Source organism: Vespa velutina, chromosome 3 (assembly GCF_912470025.1).
Source record: "Vespa velutina chromosome 3, iVesVel2.1, whole genome shotgun sequence".
Classification (NCBI taxonomy): Eukaryota; Metazoa; Arthropoda; class Insecta; order Hymenoptera; family Vespidae; genus Vespa; species Vespa velutina.
In genome coordinates, this window is record NC_062190.1 from 8,922,406 (window position 1) to 8,943,720 (window position 21,315).

The 21,315-nt window shown below is 27.5% G+C and overlaps 2 protein-coding genes across 7 annotated transcripts; both read left to right on the forward strand.

The window, feature by feature from the left end:
* Nucleotides 1-604: 604 nt before the first annotated feature.
* Nucleotides 605-18,388, forward strand: LOC124948145 (ATPase family AAA domain-containing protein 2-like). 6 transcript variants are annotated; one of them, XM_047491349.1, is made up of 20 exons: nt 608-1,140; nt 1,734-1,953; nt 2,041-2,413; nt 2,490-2,658; nt 2,801-2,882; nt 2,953-3,202; nt 3,284-3,498; nt 3,592-3,884; nt 4,010-4,327; nt 4,450-4,631; nt 4,817-5,003; nt 5,129-5,607; nt 5,776-5,961; nt 6,271-6,306; nt 6,545-7,424; nt 16,643-16,874; nt 17,015-17,163; nt 17,251-17,520; nt 17,672-18,154; nt 18,247-18,388. In XM_047491349.1, exons 1-19 carry the CDS (start codon nt 1,135-1,137, stop codon nt 18,149-18,151), a joined length of 5,007 nt encoding a protein of 1,668 aa, XP_047347305.1. In that variant the 5' UTR covers nt 608-1,134; the 3' UTR covers nt 18,152-18,154; nt 18,247-18,388. The 6 variants fall into 6 exon arrangements, with proteins under 6 accessions (XP_047347307.1, XP_047347305.1, XP_047347306.1 ...); XM_047491350.1 differs by lacking the exon at nt 18,247-18,388 and adding an exon at nt 1,450-1,555 and having other exon boundaries at nt 17,672-18,161; XM_047491351.1 differs by lacking the exon at nt 18,247-18,388 and having other exon boundaries at nt 605-1,140; nt 2,801-2,867; nt 17,672-18,161.
* On the forward strand, nt 18,161-21,255 carry LOC124948148. The gene is made up of 6 exons (XM_047491360.1): nt 18,161-18,433; nt 18,562-18,747; nt 18,878-19,013; nt 19,153-19,251; nt 19,357-19,446; nt 19,833-21,255. Exons 2-6 carry the CDS (start codon nt 18,670-18,672, stop codon nt 20,144-20,146), a joined length of 717 nt encoding a protein of 238 aa, XP_047347316.1. The 5' UTR covers nt 18,161-18,433; nt 18,562-18,669; the 3' UTR covers nt 20,147-21,255.
* Nucleotides 21,256-21,315: the final 60 nt, after the last annotated feature.

Below are 21,315 nucleotides of genomic sequence, written 5' to 3' on the forward strand. Positions count from 1 at the left end.
TTTTATTAACTGTATTGAAATATTTTATATAATATTTAAATATTAGTCTATTATACATCATTTAAATAATTATAAAATTATTCCAAAATTATATATTATTTTTAAGATACATTACGAATAAATAAAACAATTTAAGCATTGATTTACGCACACAAAGAAAGAAGTAATATCTATTTCATGGAAACAAACATATACCACTCAAGGTTTATATAAAAATCAGTAGAAGAAGGAGAATAGAAGCTTCTTCTCTTTTGTCACGAAGTTCAATGGGCGCCACTATACAAAATTTTTTTTCACGAAAAATAAAAACAGTGTTTACGTCAACATTGAGTCCAAACATAATTTTGAATCGATTATAATAAATAAAATCTCATTTTAAGGATGAAGGTTTAAGTGATTTAAAAAAAAAAAAAAGGAATCTTTTTTAAAAATTCGAAAAAACAGGATTCTTGACTTTATCTTTAAAATGAGATCTTGTTCGTCTGGATTTAATGTTGATGTAAATCATTATAAAGACGATGAACAGTTTTAATGAAAAATAATTTAAATCATCGTAAAATCAATTGATAGAGCAATTGAGATTAGTCGAATATGCAAATTGATTACAGCTCTTGAGTACCATCTGGAGGACATTAATCGAACTAAAATCTGGAATTTCTCACTTTCTTTTATACATCACGTACTATCCTTATTGCCATATTCGATTGTACATCTATAATATTGCATTATTCAAGGCGAACTCTGGTAAGTGAAGTTAGGTTTGTAATGGAATGCTCATAGTTCTCTAGTAGCTAATTTCAGCCTAAGCTTAGTCCCGTCTGTATATGTGTGTACCCATTTCGAATATATATTTTGCAATAGAAAGCGACCCTGGAAAAGGGTCTCAATTTGCCTTACTAAAACGTTTCTATCATGCTTGTGTGTAAATTATGTTTAATTTTTGTACATATATAAGAAACAATAAAGAGATCTAATTTAAGTGATATTCTTATCGCCTACTGTTAACTGGAAAAATTATTAGTTTGTGTGCTAAGCAGATCGTTCAAGAGTGTGGTTATTATATTCAAGAAAGACATATGACGGGCCTTAGTAGTTCCTTTGCGAGTAACTTCTATATTGGCAAGATTTAGCCCGATGAAGGTAATTTTGTTTGTTTTGCATGTATTTCGTGATCAATAAAAAAAATTCTTTAGAAATAGTTACACACATACACACATGCACACACATGCATACATATATATATATATATATATATTCTTTGGAAAGTTATATATATATACTTATATATCTATATCTATATATATATATATGTGTGTGTGTATATATATATGTTATAAATTGAAATAAAAATTAAGTATTTTTTTTATTTTTCTTATATTTTGTTTTTATGATTTTGTTTAAAATTATTATCCTAATAATTGGATTTGATATGTTTATTTTTTCATCTAGGATTTATATTCTCACTATTACATATGAGTGATTTGTCAATATACTTTAATGGATTTTCCTCAATGACAAATCATTAGCCATTCTTTTACTACAGTACAAATCTCATGTAAATATTTTCTTTATATATAAAAATTGTATTTTTCAAAGTAATAAAAAGAAATATTTTTATTTTCTTATGTGGCATAATATGTTTGTTTAAATAAAAGATGTTATAATAAATTTGATTATTTAAGAATGTGTGTGTATATGTGTTATTATTTTTGACTGTCAAAAATATTTAATAGATAATGTCAGATGATGATGCCACCTTGGATTCAATGGATACTGAGGAAGATATATTTAATCCCCATAGTGATTCTGTTAGAAGAGCTAAGTCATTGCGTACTTTACGTTCGCATTCACATAGTACTAGCTCACATATGACTAGGAATAATTTAAGTGTACGACGTAGCACTCGTAATAGAATGCAAACCTATGACAACCTCAATACCAGTTGGATTTTAGGTAAAGAGGTTTTAATAAATTTAATAGATAAAGTATATTACAGCAACATAAATCATAGATGATTTTTATTCATAAATCATGTTATAGGAACGCAAACTTTAAAAGGATATCCTATGTTTCAACAACATGGATCTTCATCTGATAAAGAAATGGTAGATGAAGTACCTGACAGGAAGCGTGATTTACGTGATCGTATGCCTTTAAGATCACGTGAAAATCATCCTCCTAATAAAAATTCAAGCAGACATATTAGAGATAGATCTGATCATGATCATCAAAATAGTAGAGAACTTAGGGGACGATCTGATCGTGATCTTAGAGAAAAGTCGGAACAAGAAAAAGATATTAGAGAACATAAAGATAGACAAGGACGAGAAAAGCAAGATAGAGAACATAAGGATAAATTAGAAACAAGAAATAAGTCTGAAGTAAGAACATCAAATGAAGAAAAGGAAACAAGGTGAACATATTCTCTCATATCTCTAATATTATTAATTATTATAGATAATTTTATATCTTTGAAATCTGTTTGACAGAACAAGCAAATCTAATAGTCCATGTAGGCTTAGAGAAGGACCTGTAACTAGGCTGTGTGGAAATTCTTTAGATAAAACTGTAAAATCGAAAGTAGAACAAGACGAAGCAGAAGATAGCTCGCATGAGAGCGAGAAACAAGAGAATAATGATAATTCTGAGAATGAAGATGTAAGAAATTTGTTTACATTGATTTCTTTATATAAATCTATATTTATATTAAATATATAATAAAATGTTATTTTATAATAGCAATAGAATTATTGACATAATATTTATATAGGTATTTATATTCAACATTTAATATGTGTAGGGATATGAGGATATGTATACTCGTATTAAGCGTACTAGAAGAACTACCCAACGACAATTACCAAGGGGTAAGAAGCTTACAGGTCTGGTATCAACTTATTGTATTATAGTATTACATAAAATATAAATCCTTATTATTTTTCTATCTCATAGTTGTAGATAGTGATTTAAGTGAATCATCAGATTCTCCTGGCCCTAGAAAATACAGTTTACGTCAAAAAAAACCAACTGTAGATAGATTTCAAGCTAATGTTGAACCAGTTAGACGATCTATAAGAGCTCTCAGGAGTGTGCTTAGCAATTCTATGAGAAGACGAAAGCACAGAAGCAAAAGTACAAGTTCAAGTGATTCTAGTGATTCGGAACCGCAACGATATGATAAAAAAAAAGGAAAAAAAGCAAGGTTAGTTAGACAAAAAGAAATATAATAGATGTCAGCAATAGGATTAGAATTTCTTTACTATTTCATTACTTAATTCAATAGGCAATCAGCAATACCCCAAGGCGGTCCTCCAGATCGTAAAGCAGATATAAATCCAATTACGTTAGATACAAATATTAGGTTCAGTGATGTAGGTGGCTTAGAATCACATATCCACTGCCTTAAAGAAATGGTTGTTTTTCCTATGATGTATCCAGAAGTTTTCGAAAGATATCATATCACACCTCCAAAAGGTGTTCTCTTTCATGGCCCACCAGGTAAATTTTTATTTTATTTAAATATTATACAATGCACACTAGTGATACACACATACAATTTTAATATAAACATATGAAATTATTATGAAACAGGAACTGGAAAAACATTAATAGCTAGAGCATTAGCAAATGAATGTAGTCAGGGTAGTAGAAAAATGGCCTTTTTTATGAGAAAAGGAGCAGATTGTTTATCAAAATGGGTTGGTGAATCAGAACGGCAATTGAGATTGTTGTTTGAGCAGGCTCAACAAATGAAACCGTCCATTATATTTTTCGATGAAATTGATGGTCTTGCACCTGTTAGAAGTACCAAGCAAGATCAAATTCATGCTAGCATCGTATCTACCCTTTTAGCACTTATGGATGGTCTTAGTGACAGAGGAGAGGTAAGATGAAGATATACACACACACACCTACGTACACGTGGATACACTCACGTTCTCGAATTATTTTTTTTTTTTTTTTTTTTTTTTTTTTTTTTTTTTTTTTTTTTTTTTTTTTTGTGGAAAAGGTTATAGTAATCGGTGCAACAAATAGAATAGATGCAATTGATCCTGCACTACGAAGACCTGGTCGTTTCGATCGTGAATTATTTTTTCCTCTACCTGCAATGAAAGAAAGATTAGAAATTTTGAAAATTCATGTTAATAAATGGGAAAATCCACCAACTGAACAATTATTAGAAATATTAGCTGAAAAAGCAACTGGATATTGCGGTTCGGATTTAAGAGCTTTATGCACCGAAGCGGTACTACAGGGATTAAGAAGAACATATCCACAAATTTATATGACCAGCAATAGATTGCTTTTGGATCCTCGACAAGTAGAAGTATGTTTATTAATGATTTATATAGAAAAATATACATGATGTAAAATAAGAAAAATATATTTATATGTTTATCCGATTAATAACAATATATTGTTCAACATATAATTCATGTTCTTTTATAGGTAAAAAAACAAGATTTCATGCAGGCTAGTTCTACTTTAATTCCATCATCACAAAGAGTAACTCCTTGTGCAGGCAGAAAATTACAACCTTTTATGGAGCCTCTATTAGGTCCTCCATTAGAAGAATTGATTGGTTTAGTAAAGGGAATATTTCCTCAAGGTGTCAATCCAGCTATGGCAAAGTAATAAACATTTTTACAGAGTATTCTATTTTTAAACATTAGTGTTAAACATATTTAATAACAATTATTGTTACACGTGGAAAACTTATTTAATTTTTATTTAATATTCATTAATATATATTTATTATTTTTTATTTAATATTTATTAATTTCAGTAAAAGAATTAACGTATAAATTTATTTTAGAGTGAAAGTTACTAAAGGAATACATCGTCCAAGGTTATTAGTTTCTGGTGGTAATTTATCTAAAGGTCAAGGACCTCATTTAGCACAGGCTCTATTACATCATATGGAACATTTACCAGTACAAACATTAGATGTTAGTACACTTTTTGCAGAGAGTGCACGTTCTCCAGAAGAAACCTGTGTACAGGTCAGTCATTATTTAAATTTATTCTTTGTTATTATATAAATATAAAAAAAAAATTGTTTAATTTAACTATATATATATATATATTTTTTTTTTTTCTTTTTTTTTTTTTTTATTATTTATGATAGGTGTTTAATGAAGCTACCAGAAATGTACCGTCCATTATTTATATACGTTCGATTGATCAATGGTGGCCACTGGTTCCAGAGACCGTAAAAGCTGTTTTTTTGTGTCGTATTGCAGCGCTTGATACTTCATTGCCTATATTGATTCTTGCAACTAGTGACGAAACATATCAAGATCTTCCTATGCAATTAAAAAATCTTTTCAGTGAACTTCGTGGCGAAGTATATACTATGAAAATTCCAAATTCGGAACAAAGATCGAAATTTTTCAAGCCTATATTTACGGTTCAAAGTTTAAGACAACCACAAATTAAGGATAACAAAGTTCAAGTATTAGAGGAACTTCCTTTGGCTCCAGATCCAATGCCAAAGAAATTATCCGACGAAGAGAAAAAGATGTTGTATGAAAAAGAAGAAGTATCTTTAAGAGAACTTAGGATTTTCTTGAGGGAAATATGTGCCAAACTTGCTAGGAATCGACAGTATGTGTTCTACAATTTTTAATTAATAATTATATTATTTGTATTTTGTATATCTGTGTGTCTCTGTCTCTCTGTATGTGTGCGTGCGCGCGTGTGTGTTTAAGAACAATATAAAAAAGCAAATAATATCAAGTATAATTGTAATTAGCGCATTTTTTTTCCCCACAGATTTTTCATGTTCACAAAACCAGTAGATACCGAAGAAGTACCCGATTATAATATGATAATAAAGCAACCTATGGATTTGGAAACTATGATGACTAAAATTGATATGCATTGTTACCTATGCGCTCGAGATTTTCTGGATGATATTGATCTTATTTGTAGAAATGCATTGGAATATAATCCAGATAGGTTGGTATATACATATATATATATATATATATATATATATATATATATATATATACATATATATATATAATTAAAAAATAAAAAATACAATATATATTTAACAAATATATTCTTGTAACTTAAAAGCATACAGTGAATTTATAACGTCTTTTAATTGTATTCATGTTATATATCTAGTGATAAGATAAAATAAAAAATAGATAAGGTGTTTCTTTGTACTTATTTAAAGAAATAATATGATTTGTATATGTCATTGGACATATCATCATAAATTCGTATTGACATTCATGTTGTATGTTTTCATGTCAGCTTGCGTGATAGGCCCTCCCTTGGGATATTGAAGAGGTAGTTCTTGATTATCCATTGCTGTTGTTGCTCTGTAGTTAAAGTGGTTTTCAATTTATTATAATACGCCTTATATGTTTTCTAATTTTAATATATGCCTATTTTTTAATTATTTGCCATTCTACAGAGCACTATTGAAAACCACTCACATTAGATTTTTTGCTTTTCATTAATTGTATTATATTTCTTGCGTTATTGATTGTATATTAATTATATTACTTGTTCCTTTTCTATACAGGGATCCAGCGGATAAATTGATTAGACACCGTGCCTGTTCTCTTCGTGATAATGCATATGCATTGATTAAGGCTGAATTGGATTCTGATTTTGAAGATAAGTGTCGTGAAATATCTAAAAATCGTAAAATTATTGAAACCAATCATAATGACGAAATGCAAAATAAAATTACAAAAACAGAGCTTACATTGTCAAATGAGAAAAATGATAAAAAAGATCCTGAATTAGTAGTAAATAATACACTGTCTGTAAACGGGAAAAGATTTAGTCAATCCAGAAAACGCAAGATTCCTGCTTGGGCTAGAGGATACGTAAAGAAGGTGCAAAAGAAAAAGAAAATTAGCTTCGACGGTAATATTTCTGAAATAAACAGTAAGGTATGTCTAACTAATGAACCCTCAGTTGGTATAGATTTAGAGAAATTTCAAGAATTTGAAACAGAAGCAAATAGCGTTTTAAATGGTCATGTACCACTATATGATAACACTGATTCTGAGAATGATTCGCAAAATGAAAACTCCAAGGACATTCAAATAAATCACAATGACAATATGATAGAGCAGCGAATTGATGATTTTGAAAATGTGGAAATATGTTTCATAGAAGATGATAAGAATATTGGAAATGATGTTTCAAGTTCATCGTCCAGACGAGAAAGTTTAGATGAATTATCATTTGCAATTGAGAGTGATTCTAGTCCATCAAAAGTTGATGAAAACGATAAAGTTATTATTGATAAAAATGAACTTGAAACTGCTTGGTTGCACACTGTGGATGTTACAAAGGATTTCTCTGTGGAGGTATTGTGTGACATTTATGTGCAATTAAGTAGGTGTGTAGGAAGATACGCGCATCATTACGATAGAAAATCACTGCCAAAGGTAAATATATATTTTAATATTTCTTTATGTGTGTGTATGTATATATATACACAGGGTGTTCAACGTAACGATTTTTGAAACACTTCCAATAGTGCGACAAAAAGATGCTTTAAACGTTATGCTGAAGACCCTGTATATATTACAGCATAAAAAGTAGGTCATTTTATTTCATTAAATTTTTATTCATAATAAATTTTCCGCATGTGACAGTAATATTTTGTTATTTATATAAATGTGTTGATATAATAATTATTAGTATTAAATTTAAAAATATTTTACATATATGTGTGTGTGTGTGTGTGTGTGTGTGTGTGTGTAAATGTATAAATATATATTATTCTGTGAATAGGACTTACTCAAGGAACTGGAAAGATTTGAAGAGTACAAGACAAGTTTGTATGAGAAAGCACAACATAATTAGTCAACTAAATATGCAGTAGAAGATATGTTGTGAATTGATGTAATTTCACCATAAAAAAAAGACTTATTATGTACTGGCACTAAAAGTACAGTCAAATGTCAAACGAAAATTCAGTGCCGTACATTTTTCAGTTCTTATAACTGCCAAATATAAAATATTTATAAATGATTGTCACTATCGTAATAGTTGAATTAATATGTAATAAGATTCAAAAGAAATGTTTCTTTGAAAAGACAAACAAGCTTTATTGTTTGCAAATTGCATTGGCTTTTTGTAAACAGAAGAAACATAAAAAAAAAAAAGAAAAAAGAAAAAAGCAATAGAACATTGAAGTAAGAACATTTTCCCTAACTTTATAAAGAATAATTCTTTTTATAGCTGACAGTTATTTATATTATTTATTATTATTAGTGAAAAATTTACAATCTTTTAGAAGGAGTTTTTATTTTTAATTATTTGATATTATATATATGTTTACGCGCATTTCTTTTTCTTTTTCTTTTTTTTTTATTTTTATTTTAATAATCATTGATGATAAAACGAATTTGGATAAAGTGATACGAAGCGAATATTTTTTTTAGTGATGTGATCAGTTTTTTATACGACATAACAATAATAAGAAAGAAAATAGAAATTTTACTAAAATCATGCAAATCACATGGTTATACAAAGATGATGGTAAATTAGTACATTATGTACTTAAACGAATTTCGCTAATATATGGAATTGTAATGAAACTATTCCATATAAAGTAGCACTAGCATATTGTTAAATTGTCATACAACATATATTACCAAATTATAGAACCATTTAAATTTATATTATTGTATATGCCATTACAGATTACGTTACATGCAATAGAGAATATATAGCTCCGACGAATATTCCTGATATAATATTAATTTTACAAAGTGGATATAATTGGAAAAATTAATTGAGAACAAATCATATAGGTAATATTAACATCTTAAAAGAGTTTTCATTTACACATGTCAAAGTAATAAAAAAATATTCTCTTGACTTTTTAATCTGCACATCAATATTTTAATGTTTCATATATTTTTTTATATTTAAAATACATACAAACGAATTAGATACAGAAAGGAAATATTTTCCACTTTGTAAAAATAAAAATCCAAATGTAAAAGAAAATAGTATAAATACATTCCAGGTAAACAATAATCATATATTGAGGTATTACAGAGGTATTTAAATTTTATATATGTATAATTTATTTATAAGTAAGTGAATTTAACTTCTATTGTATTTATAGATAAAATAGTATATTTTTATTTTTATTAGGTTCACACAGCAAAATTTTAGATAAAACATAAATCTTATTGCACAAGATCACAAGAAATTCAATGAAGCAACATATACATCACATCTCGTTGCTAATTTAATTAAGCTTTCCATTAAGATTCTTAAACACAGATATTATTATTATTTGATTTGTATAATCTATAATGCATCTCATGTGATAATCTGATGTAGCATAAATCATTTAAAGGTTTGATAATTTATGCAAGATATAATTGATATATGCTTAATGGACATAATGTATAATGAAAAAGAAAAAGAAAAAAAAACTGATTATTAGCAATTTATTTTAACCAAAGTTATCAAATATATAGATTATTAGCTTGTTAACAGTATAAGAATTGATAAAATTAAAAATCTTCAAATAATTTTAGAATACTTTGACGTGTGAAAAGAAATACGAAAATGTATAAATATTATAATGACATATATAGTTTTCAATATAAGTTTATATGCCGGTTGTGATCTACATCGTTACTGTGAGATGATAGTTACCAGATAAAATGCGTTAATGTGTCAGTCTTATTATATTATAGCACACAGAGAGAGAGAGAGAGAGAGAGAGAGAGAGAGAGAGAGAGAGAGAGAGAGAGAGAGAGAGAGAGAGAGAGAGAGAATGAGAATGAGAGAGAGAGAGAGAGAGAGAGAGAGTTATTCAAATTTGAATATTATACTACCATTTCTTAAACAAGGCTTTACTGTGCTGCGCTGTGCATTTCTAAAGAATTGAAGATGAAATTGAAATGATTTATAGAAAGAAAATTGAATTTTTAATATAAAATTCACTTTTGAAAGGCGAAGGAGAAATCCATTAAATTTGATTCCGTATGAAAATGTGAATTTACGTTACCATAAGAACTCTTTAAGATTCCTCTACAGAATCTTATGTCGTGATCAATTGAAATTAATACGACGTACTTTACTTAATGTTTATTAGCAAATAGGCCTTAAAAGACTGAATTTGAGAAACAACCTTTCATTTTCTAGCGTTTCTTTTTTTACAATTGAATTATAGATAAAACGTAATGATTTTATTTGATGGTGGTAAATTAATGTAAATAATAATAAATATCGAAATGAATAATTTTTATATAAACACACACACACATACACATACATACATACAGATTCTCGTAAAAAATAAATAAAATACATGTTTATTAACTTTTTTCAAAGCACATCGAACTTCTTTTTTTTTTATATCATTTCTTTTTTTATTGGTTATTAATTATTATATATACATATATACACATACACATATATAGATTATTTTTTAATGTATTCGATCTTGGAAAAATATTTTGTTAACTCTGTTACTTCGTAATTATGTTTTTTTTTTATTTTTTTTTTTTTTTTTACCGAACATTTCCATTACTTAGTATAAAATTTTTATAAAAAATAGAAAGAATCAATTTAATTAAATTTTTCAACATATACTCGTATATGACAATCCTCAATTCACGGAACAAATTTACGTATTTATGTGGTTTCCTATGTATAAGTCTATATAGATACATGTAATCAGAATGAAGAAAATATTTCTTTTTAAATTATACATTCTTATCTTTTTTTTTTCTTTTCTTTTTTGTTTCTTTTTTACTTCAAATATATTATTTTTATTGTAAACAATATAGATTTGAATTTCTTGTGCTGCTCGTGCAATATAATTTCTTTATAGAAATTATGTACACATATTTTACAATCATTACATAATATCCGAAAGTAAACGATGACAATTGATCTCAGCCAATAATTAACGTATATAAGAAAATTCGATATATAATTAATAGTAATTAACAGTCATGTATTAATTATAAGTAAAAATTATATTCGTACATACATACATACGTACATACATGCATATATATATATATATATATATATATATATATATATATATATATATATATATATATATATATAGAGGTATATTATAATTTGTTTAAATACTGAAATGCAAACGGATATGCGAAAGCGGGCTTTTGTCACCGCTTGTATTTTAGATTTAGCCTGTATGATATTATCGGTAAAACGTATCCGTAAAAAAAGAAAACAAAAAAAAAATATAATGTAACAAAAAGATAATATCAAGCTCTGTCCTAAACATTTTTTTTTTTTTTTGATTATAATACTATCGAACTCTGTGCTTTATAAAGGAAATACATATGTATAAAGAGAGGGGTTATTTTATGCTAAAAAAAAAAAATGTATTGAAACATTCATATATGTACATAAAAAAAAATGTACAATTCAAATATTAAGTATATAACGTATGTATCTTGTAATATCACATATGCCTAACATATATTTTGATGCTTAAAAAGTTATATCCGTTTTTGGATAATAAGTATTTGGGACATTGATATAAAAAAATAGTATACATAAATAGATAACAGTTTTGTTGTAATATTTATAATTTTCGAGATAAAACATAACAGTCACCAAAATGTTAATTTTCTTCCTTTAAAAATGGAGTCCATTAAAATTTGCAAAATCTTTAATCGTATGATCTAATATATCTCTAGATTATTTGAAAACCGTTTGTACATGTTGATTTAAACTTACACGATATATTAACAATGTTTTTCATTTATGTTCTGAAAAATTATAATTAAAGAAGTATTATTAAATTATAATTTTTACATATGAAATCAATGATATCTTTGAAATCAGCCAAATATAATATCCAAGAATAAGTTTAACTTTCGGAGCATCAGATTAAAACTTCTATTTTTCTTTTTTTGTTGGGCTATTTAATTCTTGTTTCTTTTTTATTTCTTTTATCTTCAGAATACGTCTTACTTAAAAAGTAAAAGATCTCAATGTATAAATTCGATAAAATAGAGTTTTTCAATATGATATTTCATTATCATAACGTGATTTCGTTAATTCATTTATTTGTTTTACGTTTACATTTTAATTATTAAATCGTTTGAATCATCTCCGTTTGAAAGATCTCTTTGTGTATGTATGTGTGTGTATATATATATACATATATATGTATGTATATATATATACACTTATATTATATAATCACAGTCAAATTTTCAAATAAACGAAAGTCTTGTCGAAATTGACAGTATTTCATAACGTAGGATAATCTATAAAAAAGACGTGATAAAGACGAAATTAATAGATAAAATAAATAGTTAGCCTCATTTTTAAGTACATACATATATATATATATATATATATATATATATATATATATATGTATGTACTTATACATATATATATCTGATCTAAGTAAATCGGTGAAGGAACGTTGTACTTTCTCTTGCTCAGGTTAATATATATCTCTCTCTAGATTTTAGTCTATATATATATATATATATATATATATATATATATATATATATATATATATAAATATATATAAAAAAAGAAAAAAAACTAGTTATATATAAGATCCGAGAGAAAAGAGCTCTACTATAACGAGAGAAATAATGTATTAATCTACTTCGGAAAAAGATATATATGTCATACGATTGTTATTAAAATAGCGCTTGCTTTTTTCAAAATGATCTATGCAAGTACAAGAGTCTATGCATTTATAATGGATCACAAAAAATATATTGAAATATTTTAAAATAAATAATAACTTTTCCTAGACTGGCAAAGTTTTTAGAATGTTCCGATAGAGATTAAAAAAAAAGAAAATTAGTATACCATGAAACTATAAAGAATTAAATAAACATTTTTTTTTTGTTATATCAGCAATATGCAAAACAATTGTTTTTTTTTTTTTTTATCTTTAATGATCCACTTTGTTAAATCTGAAAAAGATTATATATCATTTATAGCAAAAATTACTCGATTATTTTTGTGACCCATTGTATATAAATATTTATTTGTGAAAATTCTTCCGAGCTGTAATTTACAGTAATAAATCAATCACTATTATGAAGTGAACATGCTTCGTAAAAATTTGTCAGTCAACGATATATGTTTTTATATAAACAATAGAATAATAATAATAATAATAATAATAATAATAATAATAATAATAATAATAATAATAATAATAATAATAATAATAATAATAATATCGTTTAAGGTAATTTCGAGAATATATTGCGAAAGATTTTATATACATACATACGTACATACAGTTTTATCATCGGCCTCACTCATTCGATTGACTTTAAATCGAATCTTTCGCTACTGTATAAAATACTTACAGTAAAGTCTCCCGTATCGAAAAATCTATTATCCGAATTTCCATAATATTCGAACGTTGTACTATTTTAACAGAATGTCTAAAAAAGATGCCTATTTCTGTGTTATATTATGTGCTACACATTTATACTTTTCTCCGTTCAGTCGAACGAATTTTGATCATAACAATGTCTAGATTGTATCATAACAGAGTAAACAACTTAAAAAAAATTTTTTTTTTAATTAAACAATTATTATTTCATAAAATACAACAAAGAGTTCCGGCTCATTACCTCAGAGTTATCATAGTGATTTTATAAACGAATCTTTTGTACAAGGATTTATTGTCCATGATGAATATATTGCTTGATCAGACAAATCTTCAGATTTTATATTTTTTGAATTTCTGCAATATAAAAAACAAAGTCTATGTGTCTATGTATATCGCAAAATTTGGAATACATCTAAAAGAAAGAATAAAAAATACTTTTACTTTAATAAATGATAAGTTTATTTTGCGAAAAGTTTTGCAAGGACTTAAATTCCGACAGAATGATGTATGAAATCCGCATAGAACATTTTTGCAGATATTCATAAAAACTTAAATTGTGATTCAAACTGTTTACTCTATTTACGATACATCTCCGTGATACTAAGATAACAGCGTACGTTATGACAATGGCAACTAATTAAATGCAAACGAATGATGTTTAACATAGGAAAAGTGTTCGTTACAGTTATTCATATACTTTTGTCTCCATATTGATTCAGATAATGGAGACTCTACTGTATTACATTTAAAATTGAATTATTTACAGAGAAAGTGTACGAGCATATAGATCGTCAATATGTGTTCAACGCATATTAATACATATGCCGTAAATAATTTACAATAGTGTGTTGTACATATATATACGTATATCTTTTTATATGTATATCTGATTTAAATTTCTAATACTTTTCTGACATAGACAGACAATGAACCAATGTATATTGCTCCGATGGCGAACGAAATTCTCGTTCACAATTTACCAAAGAAAATTACATGAGAATTCATTCGACAAAAGAAATTCTTTGACATTTATATAAGTATAAAACGTATACATACAGGGTGTCGCCCCCCCCCCCCCTATATTATATACAAGTGAAAATAAGAAAAACAAACAAACAAATGTTAAACGAAGGACAGTTAAAAATATATCTCATTTTATGTTTAATTATGTTATCCGCATCAACTGTTACATTAATTGTATAACAAACATCATTCGATTATATGGATAAGATAAATATAATCGAACTTTCTATATTTTTTTACAATATGAAGATCGAATATATTTTATGTTACATTTATATAACATAATCTTTAACCCACTATAACGTCGTGTATGTAATTTACAAAATTATAAAAAATAAGTATACAAATGTATAGAATTTTTTTAAACTTATTTCATTTATTATAAAATTATTTATTATAAAATTATTTGTCAGTTTTCATATATGGAATTTTTAATGGTTTTTTTGTTTTTTTTTTTCCTTTTTTTTCAAGTCTAAGTCATACTTAATATAATATAATAATGCTTAAAATATTTCTTTATTTCGAACGCGAAAAAATATCCGATTATAGAGGGTTAACTTCATAACTGAACACGTTTATAAAGTCGCACATTTTTACATATATATATATATGTATTATTTTTTTTGTTTCTTATTTCCATTTGTAGAATAATATAAAAGAAAAAACTCAAGAGAGACACCCCGCTTGTGTATAATAATTTATAACGATAATATTACGAGAAAAAAGGGATCGTAATTATAAACGAGTAGAAAAAAAGAGAGACAAAAATATTAATGAAAATCTATTCTAATTCCCAACAGGACTTTTTTTTCCGTTTACACAGATCCGCTTGACATTCCATCCTAAATAAAAAAAATATCGAATGCGATTGACATACATTTATATATTATTATTTTATTATGGTGCTACGCTCTCGATAAAATGCTATCATCTCTGTATTGCCATAAATTTTGCAAAAGGAAGAGGAAAGAAATGAAAGGAAAAAAAAAAAAAACAAAGAAAGGGGTAACAAACGCGGACGAGAGAAAAGGAGAGATAAATATGATAAAAGATATAAAAAAAAAAAAAAAAAAAAATACAAAAAATACAAAAGTTAAAAAAATAAAAAAAAAATGACAACAAACAAACACAAAAAAAAAGAACGAATCGATCGATCGCGTATAGTAAGGAGTGAGAGAGAAATATTTGCGGTGAATACTGCCTTTAAAATTGATTGATTCGTTTATGATTTGACTGATACGAATAAAACGATTTATTAAACACGGTAAAAATAAGATTCGAAAGATCAACTTCTCCTCCTCCTTCTCCTCCTCCTCCCCCCCCTGGATATAAAAGAAAAAGGATAATGCTAGCTAGATAAGTAAATATATACATACATATTTATGTGTATATAAATTGAATATGTTTGCGGAATGTGTCGTGTCGTTAAATTAATAAGACGTACGTACATACATTGCGTCTCGTCGATACCATATTGTATTCGTCCTTTTTGACGAGCTGATCAAAAAAAAGGAAGTTGTATAAGGGAATTTACACAGGGAGAGTGTCGATGCAAGAGCAGCATCCACTGCCTTATTTATTTTACCATATAAGTAATAATACATCTTATTGTCATACACGTTATAGTAAGCGAAACGACAACAACAAGAAAACAAAACAAAACAAAAGATTAAAAAGAAAAACATTAAATAAATAAAACAGAGTTTCGTAACATATTGCATTGGCTTTTTTCTCTCTCTCTCTCTCTCTCTCTCTCTCTTCTTTTCTTTTCTTTTCTTTTTTTTTCTATTCTTTTTCTTTTATTTTTTTCTCGCTATTTAGAACCCTTTCTATATGTTCGTATGTCTTTAATCAACCTAGCCTCCTTTGTGTCAGAATGTCAATGATTAAAATTGTATCGTGAATACGTACCTAACTAATTAACGATGTTGTAAATTTTAGTAAAATAGTGCTCGTTCGAACACGTACGTATATATATATATATATATATATATATATATATATATATATATATATATATATATATACATATATATATTAATCACGATGCATGTATACTTCAAAGTGCACGTTGTTCCTGATACGATATTTTGTTTACGTTATTGAAATTTGTAATAATAATAATAATAGTAACAACAATAATAATAATAATAATAATAATAATAATAATAATAATAATAATAATAATAATCATAATAATCATAATAATAATAATAATAATAATATATGTGATATTTGTCCTAGTACGAGAAAAAAAAGAGAGAGAGAAGAAGAAGAAGAAGAGGTTCCTTTTCGTACACGAACTCATCAATTTTTACGAATATGTTGGCTACAAAGGATTTTTCAAATATCGGTGGCTTGGACAAACATATTAGAATAGTGAAAGAGATGGTCCTCTTTCCACTTATGTACGGTGATGTTTATGCCAAGTTCAATTTGAAACCACCACGTGGTCTTTTGTTCTATGGTCCACCAGGTGAAGTTAATTGATAAAAAATATTTTAACGAATAAGATATACATACATGTATATCGGCGGCGCGGATAAGAAATTAATATCAATTTATTCGATCAATATTTTCAATCAATATTTTCATTGATTTTTATTCATTTAATAGGAACGGGCAAGACTTTGGTAGCAAGTGCATTGGCTTCGGAATGTAGTACCTCTGAACGCAAGGTCTCTTTCATATCACGAAAGGGATCAGATTGTTTGAGTAAATGGGTTGGTGAAAGTGAGAAAAAGCTTGAAAAAATTTTTAATATGGTTAGAATAATACACGATATTATTAGTACGATTAAATTAATAGATCGATAATTAAGATCAATCGATCCGTTAATGTAATCGTAACAGGCTCAACAAACGAAACCTTGTATCATCTTCTTCGACGAAGTTGATGGTTTAGCACCGATAAGAACAAGTCGTCAGGATTTCGTACATGCGAGCGTTGTTTCTACGCTATTGGCTCTGATGGATGGACTCGAGAACAATTCGGAGATTATAGTGATTGGTGCTACTAATAGAATCGACGCCATTGATCCAGCGCTAAGAAGACCAGGAAGATTCGATCGAGAACTTTATTTTCCTTTACCTTCTTACTCTGCTAGGAAAGACATACTTTCGGTAACTCGACGCCTAACAAACAGATCTTATTTTTGATTATATGTATATATATATATATATATATATATATATATATATATTTTATGTACGCACATATTATAAATAATATATCCTAAGTGAGATCTTTCGATTAAATATTACGTCATCTTAGGTTCACATTAAAAGTTGGAAACATAAACCTCCTCAAAAGTTCCTCGCTTATTTGGCTTCGAGAACGGTAGGATATTGTGGTAGCGATTTGCAAGCTCTCTGCGCCGAAGCGGTCATGTGTTGCGTCCGAAGGCATTATCCGGAGATTTATACGTCTAAATCAAGACGCTACATAAATGAGCGTCACCTCAAGGTAAATTCTTCGGGGAGGGTAAATTTATTCATTCGAAAATTACGAGTGTTTCGAAGTTTCGAAAAAAAAAACAAAAAAACAAAAACACAAAACAAACAAACGAACGAAGGTCGAGAAACAAGACTTTCTGAAGGCCCAGGAGAACATCGTTCCAGCGTCTCACAGAGTGGTCATAGCACCAGTGAAATCCTTATCGATCAGAATCCAACCACTTTTAAGAGATCACCTTTCCACCATTCAATCTCAGTTACAAATCCTTTGTCCAACGGGAATGTTGACATCGGATGATATGTAAGCTGTATATTCTTGTCGCATTATTCTTATCCTTTCGTTCTTTGTTATTTTTTTCTTTCTCCTTTCTTCTTCTCATTCCGCATTCGCAGTGTCGGCAAAGCGAACTCAAGATCAACCGCCTGTCCTAGAATATTATTATGCGGTGAGGATGATTCACATACTCGCCATTTAGGTCCAGCTTTGCTTCATGAATTAGATCATTTACCTTGTCACGTATTGGACGTAACAACGCTTTTCGAAGAAACTGGTAGGGCTGCCGAAGAGACGATCATTCAGGTAATACTTGAAAGATCTTATTTAGGGATTATCTCTTTATTTAGGATTGTTTATCTCTTTCTTCATTACATATTATAACGTATAATATTTATATAGATACGTATATGTACGTATTTTATCCTTAATAGAAAGTGAAAGCAGCACGTCGTACTTTACCATCGTTGCTGTACATACCTGATATTTTATCATGGTGGAATCTAGTCGACGAAACAGCACGTGTAGTTTTTGCTTCCCTGATGAGAGATCTTGATAATACAGTCTATATGTTGATTCTTGCAACCGCTAATTCCTCTTACGAGAATTTACCTTCAGAGGTATATATACATATATATATATATATATATATATATATATATATATATATACACGATATCATATGTTAACAAAGATCAGTTGTCATTTAACGTTTAAATTAATTTTTCATTATTTCGTGGATTAATTTAGGTTAAAAATTCGTTCGATCAAAATCAGAATGAGGTGTTTAAAGTATCATTACCTGGCTTGCAAGAACGTCAATCTTTCTTTCTACAGCTCTTTTCAAATTCAACATCGGATGCTGTTTCTAGCAGATCCTCGCAAGGTAGATATCATTCCCCAAATTATATTCTTGTTATTCAATCTTTTAACTCTCTCTTTCTCTCTCTCTATTTTTTAGATTTTTTGTTATTTATGATTTTTTATTTTGTTATTTTTATGAAAAAATTCTTGTAATATAATAGATTTTATACAAATTATGGATCCGAAGAAAACGAAGGTCGAACATGGGAAAAAATTAAAAATGGACTCACTAAAAGATTTCAATGGACAACGTGGACGCCGTAAGAGATTCGATTAATATTTTTTTTTTTAACATTTGTTTTTTTTTAAGTGTGGCAATGAATTAACAAAAAAAATAAAAAAATAAAAATTATGTCGTACGACAGATCACACGGTGGATGGATCTACGACAAAAAAGTCAAAACCGCGGAACAAACTTGCTGCTGTTCGATCCACTCAATCGGCGACCAGATCAAGTAAAGAATTAACTTCATTTACAGGCAACTTTACAGACAACAAAATTCTTTTTATATATGTATATTAATTTTCCCTATGCTTTAATATTCTGCAATTAAATTTTTAAATTTTTATATATTGGGTTGGTTTAATAATAGTGAGTAATGTCGGTGAAAAGAACATTTCTAGTATTTTATAATACATAAAATAAATAAATAAATATATATATACATAAAAACTACTTACTGACCAACCCAATACTATTATATTATTACATATGAACAATATATTATATTATATTGTTTATTTAGATATAAAATATAGAAAATTTTGATATCGCTCATTAGCCAATCAAATCTGATAGATTCATAAATGATTTCTTTAATTTATTATTTTTTTTTCTAAGTTAATATTAAGAGAGAATGTAGTGCATCAGGAGAAGGGCCAGCACCGAAACGCTCTAGAATGTCACGTACGCCTTCTAATATCTCAAGTGCTGAGGGTGTAATGGATCCCCAACTACAAGGATTATTCCAGAGGATCATCGAATCAACGGAGAACTGGACAAGTAATCAGTTGGAAAATTTATACGGCTCGTTGGAACATATTTTGGAAAGAAAAAACGAGAATGATAATATGTCGAACATTATTCAAAATTGTCTTCTAATTTTAGAAGAATCGAAGAAAAGAAAAATATTTTTTGATTATGAAGATGATTAATGATAAAACAGAAAATAATTACTTAATTAATAAGTCTCTTGTGATTGTCCAAATGTATTTTTTTTTTTCCAATAACAAATTTACTAGTCATCGTTGTCGTTTGTAATTGCTTGAATATTTGTTCGATAAATAAATCGTGACGGTTGTAATGTATAAAATAAAATATTTTAATATTATATTTCATCGTTGTGACGAAAACTATTTCTTTTTTTTTTTGTAAAGTATCAAAGTATATCAATTGTAATACAATTTAAGCGAATCAATTATTAATAATAATAACGAAGGCTATATTTATCATAAGCCTGATTGGGCGCAAGGGACAATATAAAATGCAACCTAATATATTTGCTAAAATAAAATAAATGCGAAAGAAGCGAATGAATTTGATTAATTAAAATGTACTTCTTCCTTGGAGATCTTATAATGATATTACGCCTAGGCCCTCCGAAAGTATAAATACGGCCTTGATAATAATTTTTGTCATGTAAATAAATAATATAAAAAACAAAAAAAACCGGGAAAATATCGGAGGATCGATATAACTTTTTAATTACGTTCGATGACGAATCAACGTATATACGTTATATCACGCAAATGTGTTTCTCTTCTAATCGTGTTCCTGTCATAAAAGAATTCATAAACCTTCTCCCTTCCCCAATTTTGTTTTCCTTATTTCTGATTGGATGATTAATATCGATCCAAGGTCTATAAAATCGACGCAAACACGAAAAGTCGTCAGTCCATCAACAATATTCTCACCGTACATCGTGTAAGTGCGTTAAGTGTATTTTTTGCTGACTATAGCACATTGAACAAAATTTATTTATTATTATCGATTAATTTAATTCTAAATTAAATTAACCGATATCTAAGCTATCCTATAATCGCCAAGGTTTTTATTAAAACCTTTAAAAATCGTATACAAATTTTTCATTCGAATATAATTAAAAAAATATTCCAGATCTTTTCCCTTATCTATCTGTTGTTATTTGGGCTACGTATAATATTGGAGTTTTTAATATTATTTACTAAAAATTTACTAGAACATTTATACACACACACACACACACACACACACATACAACATTAATATAATATATTATACGTAGAATATTATATGTAATTATATATATATATATATATATATATATATATATATATATATATAT